The sequence below is a fragment of the Mercenaria mercenaria genome, chromosome 7 (assembly GCF_021730395.1).
Source record: "Mercenaria mercenaria strain notata chromosome 7, MADL_Memer_1, whole genome shotgun sequence".
NCBI lineage: Eukaryota > Metazoa > Mollusca > Bivalvia > Venerida > Veneridae > Mercenaria > Mercenaria mercenaria.
In genome coordinates, this window is record NC_069367.1 from 937,885 (window position 1) to 963,997 (window position 26,113).

Consider the following 26,113-nt stretch of genomic DNA (forward strand, 5'->3'; position numbering starts at 1 on the left):
TTTAGAAAATTATTTTTGGAATATCAAATTATCCTTTCTTATTTTTTTAGCCCGGGGTTTGCTTGGGATGCAATTTTAAAAAAATGACTGGAATTAGTTAGTTTAATAAACTGTTATTGTATGTTTCTTTTTATTGAAAAGGGGTTGAGAGGGGAATAAGTTTATTTAAAAAAGTACAGTAAAGCAAAAATAATATAAAAGGTTTTTAATTCAAAGAAGGAAAGCAAATAATTTTTTTTCCTCGACGCCAAAAAACCTTTACGGTTGGGAATGTGTCAACCTTTCCCCTCTGGAATTTAAATTTAATTTTGAAAAAACAATTTTAAAGTAATTAATTGAAAAAGGGTTTTTTTAACAAAACTTTATGTTAATGTGTCTTGAAATTTCCAAAAGAATTACATAAAACCCCCCAAAAGATTACCCTTTAGCTCCTGAAAAAATTAAAAAATCCCAGTTAAGGGGTTTCTGATTATGAAAAAAATTTTTTTAAAAAGATTTGTTTGGAAAAAGTAATGTAAAGAATTTGGTTCCCAACTTTAATGAAAAAAAAATTATGTAGTTCTTATAAAAATCTTGAACTTTTAAAAATTTGGGTTTTTAAAAGAAAAACAAAAATACAAAAAATATTAACTTTTGACGAAGCCTTGGTTAAAAAGTATATTGTTTTTACTCAAAAAAAGTTCTAAAGAAAAAAAATTTTCTTTTGAAAAGGATTTTTTTAAGTTAATGACAATCTGTATTCGGTAAGACGTGGAGTTTACGCAAGAGGGTTAATTTTAAAAAAAACCATGTGAAATTTTATTTTTTTAAAAAATACATTGTAAACCCTTCTTTGTTGTAAACGTGTTTAACTTAACTTTTGTATTTCTTGAATAAAAGAAAGTTTGTTATTAAAAAGCCCTTGTTAGTTGGAATGTGCTTTTCTGATTTTAAAAATTTTTTTTAATTTTTTGTTTTTATTATAATTACTTAAAGGGAAAAAAGTAGGGGGTTAAGGGTAATTTTTTTGTTTATGCCTGATTTTTTTGTTTGAAATAAAAACCCAAAGTGCATATAAAGTTTTTGGAAAAAGATTTTTTGATAATGTGATTACGATAACAACTAAAAATTTTTTTCGAAAATAAAAAAAAAAGTAATTGGAAAAATTTAAAAGAGAAGCTCCCGGGTTTTTGTAATTGTTGAATTTGTCGGATTAAGAAGTAAAATGATTCTTATTTTTAGGAAAACGAAGTTAACATTTAAAAAATGAAAAGGAATTAAAAAAATTGTTGTTTAAGAAAACAATAGTTCTAAAAATTTAAAGAATTTGTTTAATTCCAACTCAAAGTAATCACACCTTTAAAGTTATTCTTCTGATAAACAATCTTTCCCTTTTAGTTATAAAAAAAACTCTTTTCATGTTTGACGATAAAAGATTTTTTTTGATAATGGTTTTGATCTTAGCTTATTTTAAAATTTTAATTTAAAAAGTTTTTTTTAAAAAGTTTTAAAAAAGTTTTATTAAATTTTTATTAAATTATTGAACAATATTTTAATGAAATTCAAAACGTTTAAAGAATTAATATAATTAAAATCATTTTTTTAAAAATTTTTTTGCATAATTAATGAAATAGTTCTTTTTTTTTCTGTTATTTTTTTTTTTAACTTTAAAAAAGGGGGTTTTTCATTTTCTTTTTTTTTTATTTGTAATTTAGTTCCCCTTTTCTATTTTTAATTGATAACAATTTTTAAATTAAAGCAATTAAAATTAATTGTTAATTATTCCCTTTTTGAACTAAACCAGGACTAGCATTTCGTTTTCCATTGAAAAATTCCCTATCGTTTTGGGAAATTTTTTAAAAACAAGGAGGTTTTCTTTTTAAATTTCCCTTTTATTTGTTTTTCTTTTTATTTCTTTTTCATTATATTTTTAAAATATTCCCTTTTTTTAATTACCGTTAAATAAAAACATTTTTAAATAGTTAAATAAATGTCTTTTTAGTTAAAAATTTTTTGTTTGTTCATTTACTTTTTTTTTTATGAATTTTTATTTTTTATACAATAAATCATACAACGGATTATTTGTAACTTTTTAAATGAAAATAAAAAATAATACCCAAAAAGCTATTGTTTTGTCTTGATATTGAACTTGTTTATTTTACTTTGGGTATTATTTTCTTTTTTTTGGTGGAGGAAGCCCAAATTTTTTCAAAAATTCAAAGTATTAAAGTAAAAACCCCATTTTTTTTCCGGAAACGAGTGTCCAAATTTTAATTCCAATTCAACCTTTTTTTAAATTTTGGTAGCCCCCCTTGGTCCCCCGAGAGTTTCCTTTGGAAAAATTTATTTTACAAAATAAAACCCCTAAATTTTTTAATTTTTAATTGTTTTACCCATTTTTAAATTTTAAAATTTAGATATTGGTTTGTTTTAAATTTTATTTTTTTTTTACTATGGAATTCGTCTGTAAGGTCCCCGTTGTGAAAAAAAAATCTGTAACCCTTTCCCTTAAAAGATGTAATCAAAGGTTCCCTAGACTGACCCAAGCTCCCTAAAAGCCCCCTTTTTTTTTGTTTTTGTGTTAATTTAAATCACTCCAGACCCTACTATGTTTCTTTGATTAGGTGTAGATTGGTGATATCATATTTTCTTTCTTTAGCTATGAAATAATACCATTTCCAGTTTTTTAAAACCCAGTCGGGGCTAGCCCAGACAAAGCCCCAAATGCCTGGGGGGCTAATATTTTTGGAGCTTTTTTTGCTCCCATTGGAAGAATTTTTTTTCCCTAAAAAAAACCCCCAAAAGCCCCTAAAAACCCACCTTTTTGACCTTGACGGCATTGTTTTTTTGAAAATTGAAATTTCTAACCCCTTTTTTTTTGAAAAGTTTTTTTTAATTTGATTAATTGTGTTTTTGTTAATAGTAAAGGGAAAGTTTCCATGTATTTGTTTTTTTTTAATCAAAAAGTATGTGGAATTTTTTTGGTGGCTGGGCTAAATTTTTCTTTTGTCCATCTGAAAGGGTTTTAATTTTTATTCAAAAATTTTTGTGAATTATTTTAAAATTTAAATTTTTATTTTAATTTATATTTATTTTATTTAAACAATAAAAAGTTCATTTAAACATAACAAGTTCATTTCCAATGTATTTTTTCAACTTTTTCCCTCATTAATACAATTGCGTAAATACGATTTTTGCGTGGGAAGTGCAGTTAACTTAATTGTTAATGTATCGCTTGGTTTTTTGTAATTACTTCCTTTTATATTCCAAGTTAAAATGAAAAAATCCAAAAAAACTTTGAAAATTAAATCTTTTAGCAGACTTCAGTAGTTTTGTTTTTTTGTTTTAATAATAATTAATTACATCTCTATTTCTTGTTTACTTGTTATTCTGTTTCTGGATAAAAAAAAAATTACCAAATTCAAAACGACGGAGCTCAAAACAGAATTATAACTTATTGCGCTTGTTTAAAAGTATCTAATAAATGTGGATTAGTTCTTGATTATTAATTTTGTCAGGGCGTTGTAAAAAAACAAATTTCATGTTGTGGGTTTTTTTACACCAGCCGTTATTTAAAATTTTTTTATTTTGTTGTGTTCGTTGTTGTGTACCATTTCCTAAGGGATGACCATTTGCTTTTGTAAAAATTTCGTGCAGTTGATCAAACCCAAAATTTATTAAAAATTTAAAAAGTGGAAACCCCTAGAATTAATTTTGTTCATAACTCTACCGGTTTGCGATTAGCTCTAAAAATTAAATTTATCTTTATTGTCGCTGCAGTGTTATTTGAATTTTACTTGGAGGTAAAATATTAGTTTTTAAACCTTGAAAAAAAGAATAATTATTTAAGGAATCTTGCTTTACCTATTTTTTTTTTGGTTAATAACCCCCTAGAAGCAAAACCCGAATTTTTATCAGAACGCAGTAGCTTTGTATCTAAATAGAAAATCTTTTTTCCCCTTGTTTTACTAATCTTTTGGGTTTTTTAAAAAAACTCTTTCATTTATTTTTTATATAAATTTTTCAATCATAAACATTTTTTCTTTTTTTTTAACCCCTTTCTGTTAAAATTAAAGAAGCTGCTTATTATTTGAGCGTTTGGGCCTTCAACTCAGCACCTCAGCAAGCTTATTTATTTTAAACTTATTCAAAATAAAATTAAACAATCAAAATTGAACCTTCTTCTTTTAATTTTAAAAGTGATATCCGTTTTTTTGTTGTTTTCTTATTTCCCAAAAATATTTTGCTGTATCTAATTGAATAGGAGTTAATTATATCTTTCGCAATATTCTTTTGTTCTAAAAAATGTAATTTATTATTATTTTTTTTTTAGTTTTTTTTTTATTTTTTTATTTTTAAATTAATTGTTAATATGTTTTTGTTGAGCTGAAGTTCGCACGGTAAAGTCCCCGATCCTGACATAATTATTTTTTTTATATTAATATCCTCCCCTTTATCATTTTATTTTTTTTTATTTTTTCTTTTATTCTTTTCTTGTTTCTTAGCAATTAAATTACCAAATGCCGGGCGGTTTTTTTTTAAATTTTTCAAAAATTTTTTTGTATCTCCGTGAAAACTTCCAACATTTTAGCTGCAGCTAAATTTCCAATTCGTGCCCCTTTTTTGTTCCCCTTCAAGTGTCTTTTCCTGCTGGGTTTCCAAGTTTTTTCCAGCTTGCTAATTGAAAATGCAAATCCGCTTGAAGAAATTTTGTTTAAAAATGTCAAATTTACCCGTTCCTGTTGATTTTTTCCTGTGTGAGCATCAAAATAAATAAAATTTCCCTTTTTTTTTGTCATAAATTTTTTTTACTTTTTAAAAAATAAATTTAATAAAAGTTTTTTAAAATTTAGTTTTTAAATTAAATTTTTTTAAATTAGTGTAAACTGTTTCAAAACCCCATTAAATTTAAATTTTTCTAAAAATACATCTGTAATATATATTCTAATTGAATTTAAAATTTTTTTATTAATTTCGAATTCCAAATCTTTTTTGGGTTTTTTTTTAAATGGTAAGCTCTTGTTAAAACTGCATATTAAAGATGTAATTCCGAAATACCCTCAACAAGTGAATATCAATAAGATCCAATGAAAGTAAATGTATCCACGAGTTAGTTAATTGGTGTTTTAGTTCCCCTTCGTTTTGTCTTAAAATTTTTTTTTTCAAAAACCAAGCAATGTATGAAAATTTGATATTTCCAAATCCAACTTAAATTTCGTAATTGAAACAAAATCTAAAAACTTAAATCAAATTCTAAACTTATTGGAGCAATTTCTGATTTATCAAAAACAATTTCATTACTTTTAAAGTTTCCTAATTTAAATTTTTAATATCTGTGTAATGTAAAACCATTTGTAAATATAATTCTTTCCAAACCTTCCATTTGATAAAAGAATTTTTTTTTTCATATTTACCCCTAATATTATGCCCCAAAAGGTTTTGGTCTAGGTTAATACTTCCCCAACCCAAAAATAAGTTTTTTTTTTTATTAAATTAAAGAAGATAAACTGGGTTGTAAAATACCGGAGTTTTTTTTATTATCTTTACTGTTCAGAACTTAATTATTTTTTTGTTCCTTTTTATAACTAAAAAAATTTAATTTAAGTTAAAATTTAAAAAAAATAATTTTTTATACTTTTTAGTTGTTTGGTAACAAAGTTTTAAATTTTTTTTTAGTTCATCAATTTTTTCTAATACCCTTCATTTTTTAGTTCTTTATTATTTTTCCAGCATTAATTGAACCACAATTAACTCCCAAATCATTAAACAATTCTTCGGTTTTCATGGCAAACGTTATAACCTTGTCCCCTAATTACTTTTTTAAATTTTTATGTCTTTTATTGTAGGTAATCCTGACTTTTCTGTTAATTCTTTAAATTTTTTTTCTTTAAAGATTGAAAGTTTTTATTTTGTTATATCTTTTATTAATAAAACAATTAAATACATTCTTTAGTGTTAATTATTCCCTTTCAGTTATTCTATCCTTAGCAATTAAATTATTTTGACCCTAAAGTTTTATTTAAGTTAAAATTAAATTACGTATTGTCCATTTGGTAAAAATTTTTTATGGGTTATGATGTTTTATTCCTTTTCTTTTTTTATATAGAATCCGTCCAAAAATTAAATTTAAAAGGTATTTGTCTTTTTGAGTTGATCTTTATTATGTTTTAATTCTTTTGCTTCTTTGCTTATTTGGTCTTTTTTATTTGTTTTTTTTGTATGGACCATTTAAATTTTTTTAAAATTTTCGTAACCTTATTTTGTAGCTTTTAAAATTTTCTTTATGTTTTTTTTGGTTTAAAATATATTGCATTTTAAAAAGTCAAACAAATTTAGACGGTTTGTAATATTTTATTTTTTTAAAAAATCATTATCCTATCAGCATCCAAAATTTCTGTATGTATTTTTTTTTTTCTTTGGGCTTGCTCCAGTTCTTCTTCTGATTCTTCAAACACATATTTCTTCATCATCCCAAAACCCATTGATTTAGGGGAATTTCCCTTTTTTCGTTATAATTCTTCAGTATTTTATCAAAACCCCTTTTTCGTCTAGTTTTTGTTGTAATGGTTGTAATGGTTGTAAGGTTGTTGTAGTTCCCGGGGGGGTTGTTTTCCTTTTTTTGCCTTTTTTGTTGTTGTTCTTCTTTTTTTATTTTTCAACAAAAATTTTTGGGAAATAACGCTAATTGTTGTTTTATTCCCCGGTAATGCTTTTAAAAGATTGAAATTGTTCTTTTGACTTTCTATTTTTCAGTAAAATTTGGCTTATAAAATTTCGTACTACCCCTTTGTAGTTTTTTTTTTTTCTCTCTTATTTTTCTCTAGTTTTCTCTTTTGCCCAATAAATTTTTTTTTATTTCATTATTAAGTTTGTTGCTTTATTTAAAAAAATTTTAAATATGTAAAATAATGTAGATAATTAAGATATTGTAAAATAATGTAATATTTTTAAATGGAAAATTCCCAAAATTTTGTTCAAAAATGTTAAATCCAATACTTTAAAATTTTTTTTCCTTTTGCCCGTTCTGTTTTTGATGTTAAATATGTGGATCTTGGTTGGGAAAAAAAAATAATTAAAGATTACTTCGAAAAACCCTTTTTTTTTTGTAAATTTATTATTATATGCTAAAAAATTGAACAAATCTAAATCCAAGATTTAAATTAACACTTAATCAAATTGCAAAAAAGATTAATTGATCCAAAAGAAAAACTTGAATATTCAGCTGATCCACCAAATTGAACCTTGTGGAATCTTGAATCAGAAAAAAAAAAAGTAGTAATTTTTGATGATTTTGAGGAAGTAAAAAAGTTCAAAAATAAATAACAAAATCTTTATTAAGGCGTCACAAAAACTGGTTTTGGGGGTTTTTTTTTAAGTCGTTTACTTTAAAACACCAAAAGGTATTGGATTAAAATGTTACATTATATTTTTTTGAAAGTCCAGGTAAAATGGAAAAAAAGGTTTGCGTGAACAAAATTTAGATCGTTTATACTTTTTCTAATGCAACAAATCAAAAAATATGTTTCTTATTTTTGACAAACCAAGGAATTTTTTAGAAAAAACTTTCTGGTAATATATAAAAATTTTTAATGGGGTTTTTAAAAAATGTAAAAAAAAATAAGTGAACCTGACAGTATAAGTAAAGTTAAATTTGATATTGTTTAAGTGATTATGACTAAAAAAACAATTCAAAAAGCTTTAAAAAAGGAAAAGGAAAAATTTTTTTTATAGAATAGAACTTTATAACCCCAATGAATAGAGCATTAGATTGGGAGGTAAAGAAAAAATACTGGAAAAACCAGATAAAACCAAAGATGCAGTTTCAAAACGGTTTGTGTATTTAAAAAATTCAAAGTGTAATAGATGACTATAAACTTGAAAATGTCAAAAGTATAAAAAAACACTAGAAGGAGAAATAAAGAAAAATTGAAGAATTAAAAAAAGTTTTAAAAGAATTCATTATTAAATTTTTTTATTACAAGGTAAAATTGAAGAAGAAATGAAAACTATGATGTTCTTTTTAAGAAATTTAAGAGAAATTGATTTGACGATGACAAACTAAAAGAAGTATTTCGGTCAATTTAAAAATTTATACACTCAAATTCAAGATTAAAAAAATAGTATGATTAAACATGAAGGCTAAAAAATAGATTTTTGAAGCCGGGGAAAAAGTTACAAAATTGTACGTTAGAAATCGAACGAAATTAAAAAAACTAAAAACGAAAAGGAAAAGGGAATCAAGATTTTCTGATACATTTTCAAAAAACCCGCCTTAGCCCCGTAGGTAGAGCGTCGGTTTAAAAGGTTTCGTGGGGCCCCCCCATCAAAACCCGGGCGGGGGTTGGGGGGTTTTCCTGCTTTTTATAAACGCTTGTGTCTCAAACTTAGTCCCCCCCACTGATAATTATGTGGGGAAGTTGGCAGTTACTTGGGGGGAACAGGTTTGCGGTACAGAACCCGGAACATGGGGTTTGGTTAATGCCCGCGTTTCTGATGAAAACTGTTGAAAAAAAGGCGTTAAAACCCCCACAAACAAACAACAAAAAAAAATTTTAAATAAATTTGCGAAAATTTTTTAAAACTGAATTGGAAAAAAGGGGAGCTTCACAAAAAAGGGTGATGTCATGATTTTCAGCTTTTTAAACCTTAAAAAAAAAATTAAATTTTAAAATAGATGATTTTAAAAAACAAAATTTGAAAAATTGGGTGAGTATTGTTTACAAGTCACAATTTAAATTTGCAGAAATTAAGTAAAATTTTTTAAAAAAAATTTCAAGAGATTTAATGATTTTATGATCAATTAAAAAAATAAAATGATCGGATTGAGTTGAAATATCAGCTTAACAAGAAAAAGCAATTTGATTTAAAGATAAAATTAATGATAAAAAAAAAAAAAACAAATGATTTGGACTTGTAGTTAAAATATTTAGATAAAAAGGGAAACAATTACTGCTTACCCAAAATAAAATTTGTAAACTAAAAACAAAAATCGTAAAGTTGAAGAATTACCCCTAATGCTGAAAAAATTACAAAAAAAAAAAATTTTTTTTAAAAAAAAGAAAAAAACCAATTGCTAGAACAAAGGTGTTGTTGACAATTTCATCGCTTCGGAAATTGCTACAACAAAAGAGTTGATGTTTAGCTGAAATAATTCTAAAAATTAAAAAAAAAAGAAGGAAATAGAAAAAAGGGGAGAGGAAGTAAAAAATGAAGTGTTTTTTTTAATACTATTATAATCAAAATTTTGATTTAAAACAAAAGAAAAGTTTTTTGCCCTCGGGTGTGGATACATTCAATATAAAAAAATGGGATCTGAACTATTAAATATATTTGAAAATAAGACCTGGAAATTTTCGTAGATTATGAAGTTTTTAAACACAAAAAGAATATAAATTAAAAAGTACAGAATGCTTTTGAGTGGGGTTTTATCAGAAAAACCGGAATTTTTAAAAAAGTTATTTAGATTTTATTTGGGTGCGAGCTCTGGGTGAACCCTATAAACCGGTAAAAAACCCCCAATATACATTTTATATTTGGTGGCGAAAAAATAGGCCCCAGGGATTTTTTACTTTTTGGGGATATTTGATAAAGTAAATTAACAGTGAGGAGCTGAGGACTTTGCAGAAAGTTATTCTTGTTAAGAAAAAAATTAAATTTATCTAAAAAAAAGGAAAAAAAGTTTGTATTCACCCCTAGGGGGTTCGGCTCTACGATTTTTCATTTTGCTTTTGAGGGGGGGGGGTTTTCTCAAATTCTCATATCAGATGAACCTGTTTTCCCTTTATGAAACGCCTTTTGGTTAAAAGTTAATTAAACTTTTAATTAATTTTGTTTCCCCAATAAAATACTTACTAATTGAAAAAAAAGATCAAAGCCTAAACCCACCTTCTTTTTTTAATAAATATTTTTAAAATTTAAACTGCCAAATTTTTCCAAAAATTTTGGCCAAGGGGTTTGGCCAAAATAAAAAACAATGAAAGTTTGCTGCAACTTGGGAGAAAAAATGGCAGGTTTTTTTTTCGATTATTTTTATTGGTTGAATTTTTGGGTTTTCCCCATTATATTTTTAAAAAATGAAATGATTTACTTTGACTTTATATTAAAACGCTGTTAAAAGTAAATCGATACAAGGAAGTTTAAACGAATTGTACTACAAATGTAAACATATCGGTTTTATCAATGAAAGTAAATATCAATAGAACGACACCGGTGTCGCTTTACATTGAGCTTACAAACGATATTGATTGATAAACTTATTAAAGGTGCAAGTGTACCGAGTGCAACCGAAGACTGTAGGTCTGACTGGGTCAAAGACCCCAAAGGTTTTAGCTTCGCGAGTTAGTATTATAAGTTTAGGGTTGGGTTAAGTGCTGGGTTTAAAACCTGTGGATTTTAAAGTATTTTAAATTGTCCGGCATTGGTCAGTTTGGACCGAGGGTTAAAAGGTCAAATGAGGTAAAAGACGCTCGCTTCGGTAATTCTAATACTACTATTGTCCCTAATTTTTTGTAATATATCTGTCTGAACTTAAATTTGTTTTTGCACAAGGTCATGCATATAATGATCCAATTAATTTATTGAAGTTTATATTCTTTAAGATTCATCTTCAGAGGTTGCTTCTATCAGTTTCCACGAGTTCTTAGGCTACAGCTTCATGAAACATAGATTTACTTCATTGAGTGATCAGGCCTGGATCCATGGCTGGGCCCAGGGGCCTGTGCCCCCAGTTGGCTCATCAAAGTTGCTTTCAACTGTTTTGGCAAAGAATAAATATTTTCTCAAAAAATAGGTCCAAAAACGCACCAGAGGCCACCATTCCATTCCTCTATTTCAAAATTTTCCAGGGGGAGGACCTTTTCTCCTAAACAATCAAAGCTATTGCTTTGAAACTTGCAACTGTTGTTCATCATCATAAGCTGGCTCTGTACAAATGTACATCAAGAAACATAACCCCATCCTGCTTTTTGCAAGAATTATGGTCCTTTTTGGACTTAGAAAATTATGGGTAGGACAATTTTTCTATTATACAAAAAAATTAGATGAGCGTCAGCACCCGCAAGGCGGTGCTCTTGTTTATATTTACATTTGCCCTAGTCTTTTCCATTGAAATTTATGACATTCATTTCGTATGAACAGCAAAAGGAAAGGCACGAAATTTACGTCATCGCTGCTTAGTGATAACCGACTGCTGTTTTGACGACGTCCGCGTATAGTCAGGGAGAACTTTCCTCAGATGACGTCGCAGTTATTCCGTGTGTTGAACAGAATGGCCGGGAAGCTGATTTTAATGTTAAATACCACAAAATATGTGCAATTTATAATATTATCTTGTTTACAAATGGAACGGAAATATAAATGTAAATATAAGAAATGAAACTATTTTTTTTTTCGGTGTTCATGCAAAATGAACGACAGAATAGGATCGGCAAATTAAACAGATCCTATTCTGTTGTTCGTTTCACATGAACACCGAAAAAAATCATTTCATTTCTTAATTAAATCTACAGCAATATTTATTCTATTTCAGCATAGCCTTTGTAGCTTTAAACACATTAGAACTATATTTTCTGTATGTGTACATTTATGCACACCAATTAATTCATAATAAACTATTTTCTGCAAGCTCTACATCAATTGATTTATACTATTTTCTACAAGCTCTCAAAACTTAAGATAAGTAGACATCACTTTTTAACCTGACTACATTTAAGCTGTCAGATTAAGTGTGCTAATTTAGAGGCGTAAAATTTACTTTAAAAATGTTTACAGTATTTTAAAAAAGATAACCATGCTGCAGCCAGGGAGCCAGGCTTTAGCTTTTGTATGAAAGTTTAGCTAATGTTATGTGGAAGATTTTTAAAATGTTGAGCCTGCTGTCATTGGATAGTTTTTGTTCTTATTTTTGAATTTTAAAGTATATATTAATTAATGGTGGAACTTTGACTGTGGAATAATGCAATCAAAGGGGCTTTAGTCAGGGAACTTTATTACTTTTTATGCCTTTCATAAAGCTGCTGATTGTCCTTCTAAACTGCATTAATGGTTCTTCTAAATCTAATAAGTCAATGTATGTCTTGAAGTTTTGCCATAAGTCAGATTTCTTTGGTTATTGTTTGTGGTTAAGGTTAACCCAATTACATATTAGCTAAAGCTACCAAACATAGACATTTTCGGCCGTTTTCTAATTGTTGGAAAGTTAGCTAAATTTTGATTCTTTAATATATCCCATACTGCTCTTGTTCCCTCGTAAAATATGACACTGGCATTTTTAGTTTCTGACCTATGTAGCCTTGGTGCTATGTCCAAAATATGTATTACCTGCAAAAGCGGTTTTTAGACCATATTTGATAGCTATTCAGTTAAATAACACCTTTGTTAACTTATAGCAGTGGAGATAACTCTTCAAGCAATTTTTTTCATAGTGCTAGTGAGTTCTTTCCCTTTGCTCAATTAGAATAAACTCGAGTATAAATACTGACTTATTTTAGCTTGATTCTTATTTGAATCATACTTTTATCAGATTCCTTGAAAATGTTAAACCAGTACTAGTACTAGTGTCATACATGAGAATGTAGGGTTGTAACTTCAGTGGGGCTCGCATCTATGACCTCCAACTTGAGCATCCAATAACATAACCCAGGGTTCATCACTACATGTAACAATGTCCCGAGAGCCAGAGGATCCCAAATTTTGAGAGCACCCACTTCTATAAGCTGGGGATTCCGCCTGGATAGCTATTTATGTAAGCCAAATAAAAGAAATAAAAATAATGATAAGGCCTAAAAAAAAATTCTTTGTTTCCGGTAACATGCTAAAAAAAATTAGGGTAGGTAGGTTGGAAAAAATTTTTTATGGGGGGAATTTTTTTTTTATAAAGGGAGACTTTTCAGAAATTATTTTTGTGTCAAAAAATGAATACAGATAAAGGGGTTATGCCTTCAGAGCATCAGTAAGTTGATTTCTAACATCACTGGCCATGTTTAAAGCATAAAAAGGGCAGTTTTACAACTTTTTGTTAAAAAGTTGAAAAAAATATTCTCCAAGGCCATAAAAACATTTAGGGTTGGGCCAAAAATTTAGGGTAGGTCGGGATACTGGAAACAAACAATTTTTTTTACGCCTAAAAAGATATTGTACATGTCGTTATTTTGCTAATAAACAGTTGAAATTATAAGGGTTGATTGTAAAACAGTTTGACTGGCTTTAGTATGACGAAGCAAGAATTCAAAGGAAATGAAAACTGTATGCCCAGTTCAGTATACATTTAGTCATGGGATGTGTCAACTTCAGAATTCAAGCATTGAAAAAAAACGCAGTATAAATGTGTTTTGCCATTAAAACTGGAAGTTTTTTTTAACAAATGACAATTACTGCATGACATTGAATTATAAATATAGCTCTACATAAATAAATAGCTGATATATTTAGTAAAGTTAAATATTAGTTACACTTTACGATGGTTTTCTGCATTTGAAATAAATAACTAAAGATAAAATATTTTACTGAAAAATGGGCATTTCATATCTTTTAAGTGTCAAGTTTTTTGCTTTGATTTACTAAAATTATAATGTACAATTCCTATATATCTGAAACCAGAATTTCTGTCACCCACAAGGCTTTAAATTATGTAGTGTTAAGTTTCAAATTTTAATACTGTGAAATCATTAATTTTCGTGGGGGACTAATTTTCGTGGATTTCGTGGTTGAGTCAATCCACGAAATTTAATCCCAACGAACAAGTAAAATTCCAATTAATTTTATGTTCAAAAGTTGAAATCCACGAATTCATATCCCCACGAAATTGCCGTTTTGACCAAAACCACGAAATTTCATACCCACGAAATTAAATGATTTCACAGTACTGCGTTTTGACATAAATTTTTATGCTTGCATGCTGTTTGAAATATTGAAATCTACATGAGACTTTGAAATGATGTGTTTCTAATGTATGAAGATGATCTTGAATAGTGAATTACTGAATAGTTTCAAAAGTAGATTTTCAAAACAAGTGGGAGGGATATTTGGCTGTAAAGGATATCTTCAGTGTGACAGTGACAGAATGCCCGCTGTGTGTTGTATAATCTGTGTTAAATGAATAGCTTCTTTCAGGTAATGCGACATGAATGTATGTCCTTCCTCCAGAATGAGTCAAGCTGTCTGTATGTTTGCATTTTAATTGAAGAAATTCTTTTCTGCTCGAGTGCAGATGGCTTCAATGAGTTGTTCATAACTTGTGTTTTTCTTTTTCTTCAAAATTTGGAATGTTTTCAACTTGTACCAGTTCTGTTTAAAGTGCAAGCTGTTATCTGCGTGACTGGCTGGTATATTTGCAAACAGTTCATCTAAATTAAAGTTTTTAAAAAACACACAAGATGAATGAATATTCAAATGTTTACAAGTGACGATTTATGTGGGAGATGCTTTATTTAAAAGTTAAACTACAGTAATTAAATAACTTCACTTTGCATATTTAGAAAGTCACGGTGCATAAATTTTAAATTAGACTTAAAACAAATTTTGCTATTTTTAGAAGTTTATAAACTTAATTATTTACAAATATGACAAGTTGTAATATAGACTAAAAGGAAAAAGTGAACAATGGAAAATAAAACTACTGATATGTCATTAAAAATGGGGAAAGTTCAGGAAGATAATGGTACGAGTAAAGATGAAAGTGTCGGAGCGAGTGATGGTAAAGAACAAAGTATTACTAACTCTATAAGGAATGAATCGGTACGTACTGAGTCAGGGAAGCCTATAAAAGCTCCGTTAGCTACTCCTGAAGTAATGACTGACGGGTCTTTAGATATACTGGATAAAGTATTGAGGTAAGTTTTCATTGTGTTGCTGAAAATTTGCATACTCTTCTGGTCTTGTAATGACTTTTGAAGCCTATTTCACTTGTTGCAATAGTGTTGATGTTGCAACAGGGACTGTTAATTATAACTAATTGATGTTGTGGAAACAAATGTTTCAGTATTATTGATACTACTAAAATGAATATAAAAATTTACTTTATTTTGCAATACTACTGATATTGAGGAAAGGTATATTGCAATACTACTGATATTGAGGAAAAGGATTTTGCAATACTACTGATATTTAGGAAAGGGATTTTACATACTGATATTGAGGAAAGGGATTTTGCAATACTACTGATATTGAGGAAAGGTATTTTGCAATACTACTGATATTGAGGAAAGGTATATTGCAATACTACTGATATTGAGGAAAGGAATATTGCAATATAACTAATATTGAGGAAAGGTATATTGCAGTACTTTTGCTGTTGAGGAAAGGATTATTGCAATACTGTTGATATTGAGGAAAGGAATAATTTGTAATACTACTGATACTGTGAAACATAATTATGCAATACTGTTGATATTGTGGAATGGAATATTGCAATACTGTTGATACTGTTGAAAGGAATATTGCAATACTGTTGATACTGTTGAAAGGAATATTGCAATACTGTTGATACTGTTGAAAGGAATATTTCAATACTGTTGATACTGTGGAGTGGAAAATTGCAATACCAGTGGAATATTGCAATACTACTGTTACTGCAGAATGGAATAATTTTCAGTACTGTTGGTATTATGGAATGGAATATTGCAATTAGTGCTGTTACTGCAGAATGGAATATTGCAGTACTGTTGGTATTGTGGAATGAAATATTGCAATACTGTTGTTACTGCAGAATGGAATACATGTATTGCAATACTGTTAACTTGTTCTTGGGAATATACTGTGGAATGGAATATTGCAGTATTATTGATATTGAAGAAAGAAATATTGCAGTACAGTACTGTTGTTATTGTGGAAAGAAATATTGCAATACTGTTGATACTGTTGAAAGGAATATTGCAATACTGTTGATACTATTGAAAGGAATATTGCAATACTGTTGATACTGTTGAAAGGAATATTGCAATACTGTTGATACTGTTGAAAGGAATATTGTAGTACAGTACTGTTGTTATTGTGGAAAGGAATATTGCAATACTGTTGATACTGTTGAAAGGAATATTGGAATACTGTGGATTGGAATATTGTAGTACAGTACTGTTGTTTTTGTGGAAAGGAATATTGCAGTTCTGTCGATGTTGAGGACTGGGGATTTTTTCGAAAAGACTTGCAATACTATTGATATTGTGGAATGGACTGTTGACACATACTGCTGATATTGAGGGAAGGAATATTGCAATACTGTGAATACTCTTGGATGTTGCGGATAGAAATAATTACAATACTGTTGATATTGTGGAAAAGAATATCACAATATTATCAATATTGTGGAAAGGAATATTGCCTTAATACTTTTGATACTGTGGAAAGGAATATTGCAAATTGAATATTGTTGATAATGAGATAAGCAATATATAGTGCAATACTGTTGCTGTTGTGTTACATGCAGTTACACCTGTAATGAATACATGCCGATTGCAAAGTGTTACACGCAGTTACACCTGTTACCGATACCATACTGATTGCAAAGTGTTACATGCAGTTACACCTGTTACCGGTACCATGCTGATTGCAAAGTGTTACATGCAGTTACATCTATAACCAATACATACTGATTACAAAGTGTTACACCTGTAATCGATACATGCCGTTTGCAAAGTGTTACATGCAGTTACACCTGTTACCGATACCATACTGATTGCAAAGTGTTACATGCAGTTACACCTGTTACCGGTACCATGCTGATTGCAAAGTGTTACTCGCAGTTACATCTATAACCAATACATACTGATTACAAAGTGTTCCACCTGTAACCGATACATGCCGTTTGCGAAGTGTTACACGCAGATACACCTGTTACCAGATACATTCTGATTTCAAAGTGTTACACACAGTTACACGTCCTGTTACTGATACCATGCTGATTGCAAACTGTTACACGCAGTTACACCTGTAACCTATACAGTCATGCTGATTGCAAAGTGTAACACACAGTTATTAAACCTGTTACCAGTACCATGCTGATTGCAAAGTGTTACACGCAGTAATAAAACTTGTTACCGGTACCATGCTGATTGCAAAGTGTTACACCTGTTAGGATACATGCCAATTGCAAAATGTTACATGCAGTTACACCTGTTAGGATACATGCCAATTGCGAGCCCACCCGCTTAGCTCAGTAGGTAAGAGCGTTGGTCTATGGATCGTGGGGTCGCAAGCTTTGATCCTCGGGCGGGGCGTATGTTCCCCGTGACTGTTTCATAAATGACATTGTGTCTGAAATCATTAGTCCTCCACCTCTGATTCATGTGGGGAAGTTGGCAGTTACTTGCGGAGAACAGGTTTGTACTGGTACAGAATCCAGTAACACTGGTTAGGTTAACTGCCCACAGTTACATGACTGAAATACTGTTGAAAAACGGTGTTAAACCCAAAACAAACAAGCAAACATTCCAATTGCAAAATGTTACAGGCAGTTAAATTACACCTGTAAACTATCCATGCTGTTGCATAGTGTCAACATTAATCCATTCATATTTAGGGTGATAAAGGGAGGTAATCAGAAATAATTTATTCAATAAAACCTTTTGCTTTGTTAATGATTTATTAAGAATAAGGATTTAACAAGAAATTAATAATGAAAAATATGGCTATTGCATTATGAGCCATTGATGGCTTGATAGATTATTCACTGATCTTACTCTGTAGCCTCCTAAGGATGGACATCTTTCAAATTTGCTCAAATGGTTCTTATTGACTTAGATCTTCTGGGCCGGCCAGTAGGGGTGCGTATCGGTCAAAATGATCGATACGATATTTGTATCGATACAAAATGATCGATATCCGATATATCATATGATATTTTCAAACAGAATAATAACAGAGTACAAGACCATTATAGTAATGCAATATGAACTTTATTACTCAATTCTAAGGTCGGTCTGTTCCGAGTCAAAATCACAGGACTTGGATACATTTTTCTTTAGGAAACAGAGGCAAGCATATTAGAATTGTTGTTTTACCTTTTTTTAATTAACTATTTTGAAGAAATAACTAACAGCTGATTCAATATTTCAGAATGGTATCTTTCAAAATGACATGACCTTCTCAGTTCAAATGATAACAAAAGGTGTGATAGTCTTTTTGTTATGATCAAATAGCCAGCAGTTAGCTGTCACCTCTGTCAATTTTGTTGTTCACAGCTTGATCTCGGTTAAAAAGAATACTCGATCTGTAATTAGTATCATAAATTTTGTGATTTATTAATATTTCTTTAATCAAAATACTTCCAAATTTGTATGAAATTAATTTTGTTTGAAAGAAAATTAAACCATTCGATCTTTTACGGAACGTAACGGCAATCTTATATTTTAGCGGTGACAGTTAGCGCGGAGAGTAGTTTCCCTTTACCAAAATGGCGACCATCGGAAACAAACTTGTTTCGAAGTTGGAAAATCATCTATACCTGTGTTTAATCTGCCGCCCACGATTGGGGATGGTCCCGGGGGTCAAAAAAAATGCGCATTATACATAGGTATCTGCGGGTAATGAGGCCATTTACCATGTAGTTAGCTTTTGATCGATATTTTGATCGATACAGGAACGTTCGATCCGATGTATCGATCGAACCCTGAATACCGGTATTCGATACATATCGAGAACCGGTACGCACCCCTACCGGCCAGATCTAAGAATAGAAAAAAAACTTCAAACAATTTCTTCTCATTGATTAGCTAAATAGATGTGTTTACCAAACTTGGTCAGATGCATCCATGTATTGGCCTTTTTGATTTGTTTAAAGGATCCAACTGTCTGCATTTAGGGGCCTTTGTAGACTAGCTACTAGACTGATAATAATATTTCTATATTTTTACTTTTTTTGACAAATTCAATTTCATAGGGACGAATGCTAGTCTATTTTTGAGATTTTCACACAGGACTGATGTTGAAATTGGACATAGGATATAGACTGGCTCAGTTCACTACATTCAATCATAAAAATGTAAAAAGATACATCATAGTCTAGGAGCTAGTCTAGGGCTTTTGGTAAATCCTTAATTTAATTAAATCCTCATTCATTGAGAATTGATAATTATTCCCAAATATGTTATCTATAAAATAAGAAAATCCAGAAATTCTTGTCCTAACATAAAAATAAAAAAAGTTAGGCTAAATTGCATCAAAATATGATGACAGATAGTACATTTAGTAATTTTGAATGATTTTGTTACTTGATTGCCGAAAAAATGTTATTCGGATGTAGTTTGTAATCAGAAGTTGACAGCGTAAGTGTTCTAAGTAGGCCCATACAAACACATAGATCTTCACTTGTTATAGTGTTGTCGTTTTTCCGTCCGTCACTTTATAGTGATGTGTTGTTACACAGTAGCTGCAAAATATTTTTGTTAGACAATTCATTATTCATGTATAATAGTTGGCAGAAATTGTGCATTTTCAGCTAATATATTACAAATTGATTTGTGTGAAAAATTTTACTGAGAGGGATAAATTATTGATATGCTAAATTAAGAGTTTTATGGATTTTTAAAGGATTATTTTGTTTCATAGTAGGATTTAATTGAAAAATGAAATATTATTGCATGATATTAACATTTATACTCTGCTGGTGGCAATTGATTTTGCCTTTGCAACCAGTGCAGACCAACATCAACCTGCACATCCGTTCATGCTGATTCTGGTCTGCACGCTGTTCAGTCAGTAAATTTTCAGTGATTAATGAATGGTATTGCCCAAATTGAATGATGGACCAGTCAATTTTAGACATTTAGCAGAGTAAAGGTTAAAAATTATTGTTATACAGCCAGATGATAATTTGGAGGAAAAAACAAGCTAAGCTTTGATATATGATCATTCTCACTTTCTATACTATTTCACTACAAAATATATGTGAAATGTCTGGAAGGCATTAAAAGGTATAAGATCTTACATTAAATCACAGCTTTTACTGCATCATTCATCATGATTTAAGTGAAAGTTTATACTTCTACAAACTAAATCACATTAACATGATTTTCATTTTGATAAAATGTGTGTTCCCTTTTAAATTTTTTCCACCCATTCTGTAATTATTTGTACATTTAGAGTATTGTGTTTTTGCAGAGTAATTAAAAATAAATTTAAAAGAAATCAGAAGTAGTTTCTTTCAAAACGTGTCTCATTTCAGTTTAATACATAATATTCTGTTTAAGCAGGTGTCCATAAACTATTCATTTGCAAATACAGTAACTACCGACTAGATAATCTTTTTTTATTTTAGAAAAAAAAAATTTGTAAAGATATTCTGACTTCATCATCTTGGCTCTGATTATCTATGTTTGGAGAAGACAAGGGACATAATTATACAAAATTTGAATAGCCTCAGGACTTATCTCCTCTGAACAAAACATACGGTCTGAACACAGACTATAATAGACTGCTCAGTACAACATTGATGGCTGGAGCGCAAGGGCTGATTTGTGTTCTCCATGGCTGTTTTCCTTACATTTTCTAGTTTTTGTCAAGCCTGCTTTCAGAAGCGAAAACATAAGTCATCTAAATGGCTGTTAGGTGTATGTGCATATACATATTTGTTTGTCTAGACCATAACTTTGACATGCATGGAGCAATCTTTTTAGCTCATCTGATTTTTTGAAAACAAATGATGAGTTATTGTCATCACTTGAGCGGTTGTCGGCGTCGGCGTCGGCGTTGCCTGGTTAAGTTTTATGTTTAGGTCAGCTTTTCTCCTAAACTATCAAAGCTATTGCTTTGAAACTTGGAATACTTGTTCACCATCATAAGCTGACCATGTATAGCAAGAAACATAACTCCATCTTGCTTTTTGCAAGATTTATGGCCCCTTTTGTACTTAGAAAATATCAGATTTCTTGGTTAAGTTTTATGTTTAGGTCAACTTTTCTCCTAAACTATCAAAGCTATTGCTTTGAAACTTGGAATACTTGTTCACCATCATAAGCAGACCCTGTACATCAAGAAACATAACTCCATCTTGCTTTTTGCAAGATTTATTGCCCCTTTTGGACTTAGAAAATCAGTTTTTGTGGTTAAGTTTTATGTTTAGGTCAGCTTTTATCCTAAACTATCAAAGCTATTGCTTTAAAACTTGCAACACTTGTTCACCATCATAAGTTGACCCTGTACAGCAAGAAACATAACTCCGTCCTGCTTTTTGCAAGATTTATGGCCCCTTTTGGACTTAGAAAATATCAGATTTCTTGGTTAAGTTTTATGTTTAGGTCAACTTTTTCTCTTAAACTATCAAAGCTATTGCTTTGAAACTTGCAACACTTGTTCACCATCATAAGCTGACCCTGTAAAGCAAGCAACATAACTCCATCCTGCTTTTTGCAATAATTATTGCCCCTTTTGGACTTAGAAAATCATTTTCTTGGTTGAGTATTATGTTTAAGTCAACTTTTCTCATAAACTATCAAAGCTATTGCTTTAAAACTTGCAACAGTTTTTCACCATCATAAGTGGACACTGTACATCAAGAAACATAACTCTATCCTGCTTTTTGCAAGAATGATGGCCCTTTTTAGACTTAGAAAATCATGGGTAGGACAATATTTCTATTACACAAAAAAAATCAGATGAGCGTCAGCACCCGCAAGGCGGTGCTCTTGTTTATATTTGGCATGAATGTTAACCTCAGTGAGACGGAGTGTCATATGCAAACCCCAGGTTCCTAGGTGAAAGGTCATGTCAGATCTTGTCCGGCCCATAAGTTTAACATGCATTGAGGAATATTGTTTAAATTTGGCATGAAAGTTTAACTCAATGAGACGGAGTGTAATGTGCAAACCTCATGTTCCAATCTCAAAGGTCAAGGTCACAGTTAGGGGTCAAAGGGCGGGCTCGACATCTTGCACGTGCCGGCATCTAGTTTTTATTGTTTGAAACTTTGGATAACTGGAGTATTTTGCTCATCTCCTTGGGGTTTTACTGTTGTTATTATTGAGTATTATATCTTGATATTTTTATATGGCTTTCATCAAAAGTGATATATCCAATCTTATGACATTTATTTTGTATTAAGATCATAACAGATAGGTCAATGAATATTTATGAGCATCTGCAGTATGGTAAAAATTTTCATTTTCAGTAATAACAAGTATTTACTAAGTGCTGGAAATTGTTTATTTTTGTGAATTGAAATAAGCTGTTGGATTTAAATTTTCAAAGTTATGTCTTTGAAAATTAATGTACTGTAAAATAAGAAATTATGAAGGATTTTTTTTGGGTCTGTATTTGCGATACATACAAAGTTAATGTATTACTATTTGTTATATGGATAAATAGCCATGTATATCTTAGATTTTACTAATATTCTACCTTGATGAAACAATTCCAATTTTAAATAATGTGAAATTTGATTTAAAATTCATGGGCATGGAATTTCGTGGGTTTATGCAATTGGCCAATCAGCTGTTTCGTTGTTATATGAGTTCGTGGATTTAATCTTTTGAAAATAAATGAATGGGAATTTAATTTGTTCAGTGAAACACGAAATCCACCACGAAAAGTAGTCCCTCACGAATATTATGATTTCATAGTATTATGAACTTTAAGTCAAGAGATAATAGCGAATTTCATATGTGTAGACATATACATATTTTTTTCTGGAACTTGTTAGTGGTTAACTCTGATTCTAAGTAATCCAATTGTACAAATTCCTTACCTCAGTTCATTGAGAATATAGCAAAGTTACTGCAAATTTTCCTGCATAAAAAAGTAAAGTTCATTAGCGGAGTGCTAATTCTGACTGCCACAGAGATACAGGCAGCATTTTATACTGTTATGCATACATAAACTGTATTTTGACAATATACTTTCCTGGATAAAGAATACAGTGTATAGGATACTCCCTCGGATCGGGACTGAGTCAGAACTCTCTGTAGCAAATATAGAGAACACTGTTGCTGATGTATGCTTTATGATATAGCAAATCAATAGTAATATCTGATATGGGATTTTTTTTTTTGCACAATTTTTTGCTGACTTTTGCAGGAAACATTTTGTAACTGTATGACATTTAAGGGACTAATTAGAAAGGAGAAAATTTATTAGAATCAGGATTCTGTAATCAGTGCGGTTTCTTCAGAGGTACAATTTAGTGAGGATTTTTGGAAGCAAACAATATTTTGGAATATATTGTTGTTCGACTTTGAACTTTTGAATTCCTTGTGAGTGATCTACATCAGTTGATAATGGAACGAAGCTTGAGCTGTAAAAGCAAGATGTCTAACAGGTAAGGTTTTGGACTTTTATAAGATATGTCTTCTTTAGACTTATTTGGCTAACCTTTAGCCTGTTGGAGGCAATTGATTCTGCCTTTGCGACCAGCGCAGACCAAGATTAGCCAGCACATCCATGCAGCTTGATCATGGTCTGCACTGTTCGCTGTTTAGTCAGTAAATTTTCAGTGAACACCCCTTTGAATAATAAGTGGTACTGCCCAAATTGAATGATGGACCAGTCCATTATAGAAATTTAGCAGGGTAAGGATAATGGATTGTAACACTTTAAGGTAGTGGACCTGTAATGATAATTGGCAAATAATGTAATCTCCATATGCAATTTCAGCATTCTCCGATTTTTATGGAAAGCCGATTGTGTGTATTCAGTTACTTGTACATACAAAGAATGCCGAATTGCCTTACAGTGTCTGCAATTTCGGTATTCTCAGATTTTTAGCTCATCTGATTTTTTGAAAAAAAATGATGAGTTATTGTCATCACTTGAGCGGTTGTCGGCGTCGGCGTTGCCTGGTTAAGTTTTATGTTTAGGTCAGCTTTTCTCCTAAACTATCAAAGCTATTGCTTTGAAACTTGGAATACTTGTTCACCATCATAAGCTGACCCTGTATAGCAAGAAACATAACTCCATCTTGCTTTTTGCAAGATTTATGGCCCCTTTTGTACTTAGAAAATATCAGATTTCTTGGTTAAGTTTTATGTTTAGGTCAACTTTTCTCCTAAACTATCAAAGCTATTGCTTTGAAACTTGGAATACTTGTTCACCATCATAAGCAGACCCTGTACATCAAGAAACATAACTCCATCTTGCTTTTTGCAAGATTTATTGCCCCTTTTGGACTTAGAAAATCAGTTTTCGTGGTTAAGTTTTATGTTTAGGTCAGCTTTTATCCTAAACTATCAAAGCTATTGCTTTAAAACTTGCAACACTTGTTCACCATCATAAGTTGACCCTGTACAGCAAGAAACATAACTCCGTCCTGCTTTTTGCAAGATTTATGGCCCCTTTTGGACTTAGAAAATATCAGATTTCTTGGTTAAGTTTTATGTTTAGGTCAACTTTTTCTCTTAAACTATCAAAGCTATTGCTTTGAAACTTGCAACACTTGTTCACCATCATAAGCTGACCCTGTAAAGCAAGCAACATAACTCCATCCTGCTTTTTGCAATAATTATTGCCCCTTTTGGACTTAGAAAATCATTTTCTTGGTTGAGTATTATGTTTAAGTCAACTTTTCTCATAAACTATCAAAGCTATTGCTTTGAAACTTGCAACAGTTTTTCACCATCATAAGTGGACACTGTACATCAAGAAACATAACTCTATCCCGCTTTTTGCAAGAATGATGGCCCTTTTTAGACTTAGAAAATCATGGGTAGGACAATATTTCTATTACACAAAAAAAATCAGATGAGCGTCAGCACCCGCAAGGCGGTGCTCTTGTTATGGAAAGCCATGACAATGTGTGTGTTCTGAGTCACATGTACTTTGAAGAATGCCATTGAATTAAGTTGCCTTAACGAGTTATACATGAATTGCCTTGTGTCATAATTGGTCCACTATCTTAAAATGTACAAAAATGATGAAATAGCATGTAAATAAATTATATGCAGGTGCTACAGTTCCTTGTTCACTGTAATCTAATGTTTATTAAAGTATAAGTACTCACTGGAATGGTGAAATGATTGTTTCAGGGTAAATAATAAAGGGAGTAAACAACTGCAGTCCAAGTAAAAGGTTGTAAAATAAGTTTTCTCCCTTTATACGGAGTAAAACTCGCATTGCCTCAGGCAGTTTTAAAGTCAGTTGTTGTTCTGACCTCAAAAGGTTTCTTGTGTGTGTTTGCACAGAGAATACAACTGGATTTATCTTCCTGAATGATAGTGACTGCAAGGGGGGAAAAATGAAGAAAGTTGTTTGAAATTCAGAAAGAAAGATGGCATGTAATTCAATAACTTTAGCCTGCAGTCTGACATAAACCCCTCCCCCCCACATAACAACATTATAGTGAATTTGCTACCCTGACGCTGATTGTGATTTATTTGACAAGGACCTTGTGAGGCGCATTTCCCAAAGTAACGGGACTATTTTTTGCATGTTTTTTCTTTAGTGATTTGATAGCTAACATTTATTTTTATATGCCACTTGGCATATAGCGATGGAAATGTCTGTCCATCAGAATATACCATTTCGCCTACGTCCCACATTAATGTCCTGATTTAGCTCACCCAGACCTTCATAATCTCCACCTTTAGACTTAAAACCTAAAAAACCAACCGTGGTCAAGGCATATTGTTCTGAGACAATTTGATAAAAGACAGTGCATGAAATCATTCATCCTTCACTTCTGATTTATATGGTCCCTGGAGAAATTGGAAGTTACTTGCAGAGAACAGATTAAGTACTGGTACAGGAAAAAAACTCCACGGCCCCTAAAACCCCCCCCCCCCCCCCTCCCCCTCCAAAAAAAATTTTGAGTTGATCCCAATGCAGTTATTAGCAGCATAGATATATCACGGTGCACAATCACGTGGTTTCTGACGTCACGCCGTAGGTATCGCGCCAAGCATTTTATATAAACAAAGCCTCGATTCAAGAAAAAAAACTCGTCGTAAGTATTTTATTACGGATTTTTATAAAATGTCTTTTGTATGTTGCAAGTCCTTATATCAATGCGTACCTCCGGTCACACAGCATCTGCCCGTGTCTGCTTTAGTTTGGCTGGAATACGGGACAAACTGACCAAAATCTCAAAATCTCTCCTGATATAGCTCCAAGTTGATTCCAGAACAGCATAAAAATCCACTTTCTCCTGCTGAAGTATTCAGATGGCTATTATAGTTTGGTACTTTTTGTCTCAAAACAGCCGTTGATTAATTATTTT

The 26,113-nt window shown here is 30.7% G+C and overlaps 1 protein-coding gene across 3 annotated transcripts in view; it reads left to right on the forward strand.

The window, feature by feature from the left end:
* LOC128546048 (LIM and senescent cell antigen-like-containing domain protein 1) overlaps positions 1-26,113 on the forward strand; it is a 92,173-nt gene that overhangs the window by 20,321 nt on the left and 45,739 nt on the right. The window contains exon 1 of one of the 3 annotated variants that reach the window (XM_053547333.1): positions 14,596-14,807. The exons of 1 other annotated variant lie outside the window; for it this stretch is intronic. In XM_053547333.1, coding sequence (XP_053403308.1) covers positions 14,599-14,807 — 209 coding nt within the window. In that variant the 5' untranslated portion in view covers positions 14,596-14,598. Of the gene's footprint in view, positions 1-14,595; positions 14,808-22,998; positions 23,222-26,113 lie in introns of those variants that run through there. One more of the 3 variants, XM_053547336.1, reaches the window with a different exon arrangement.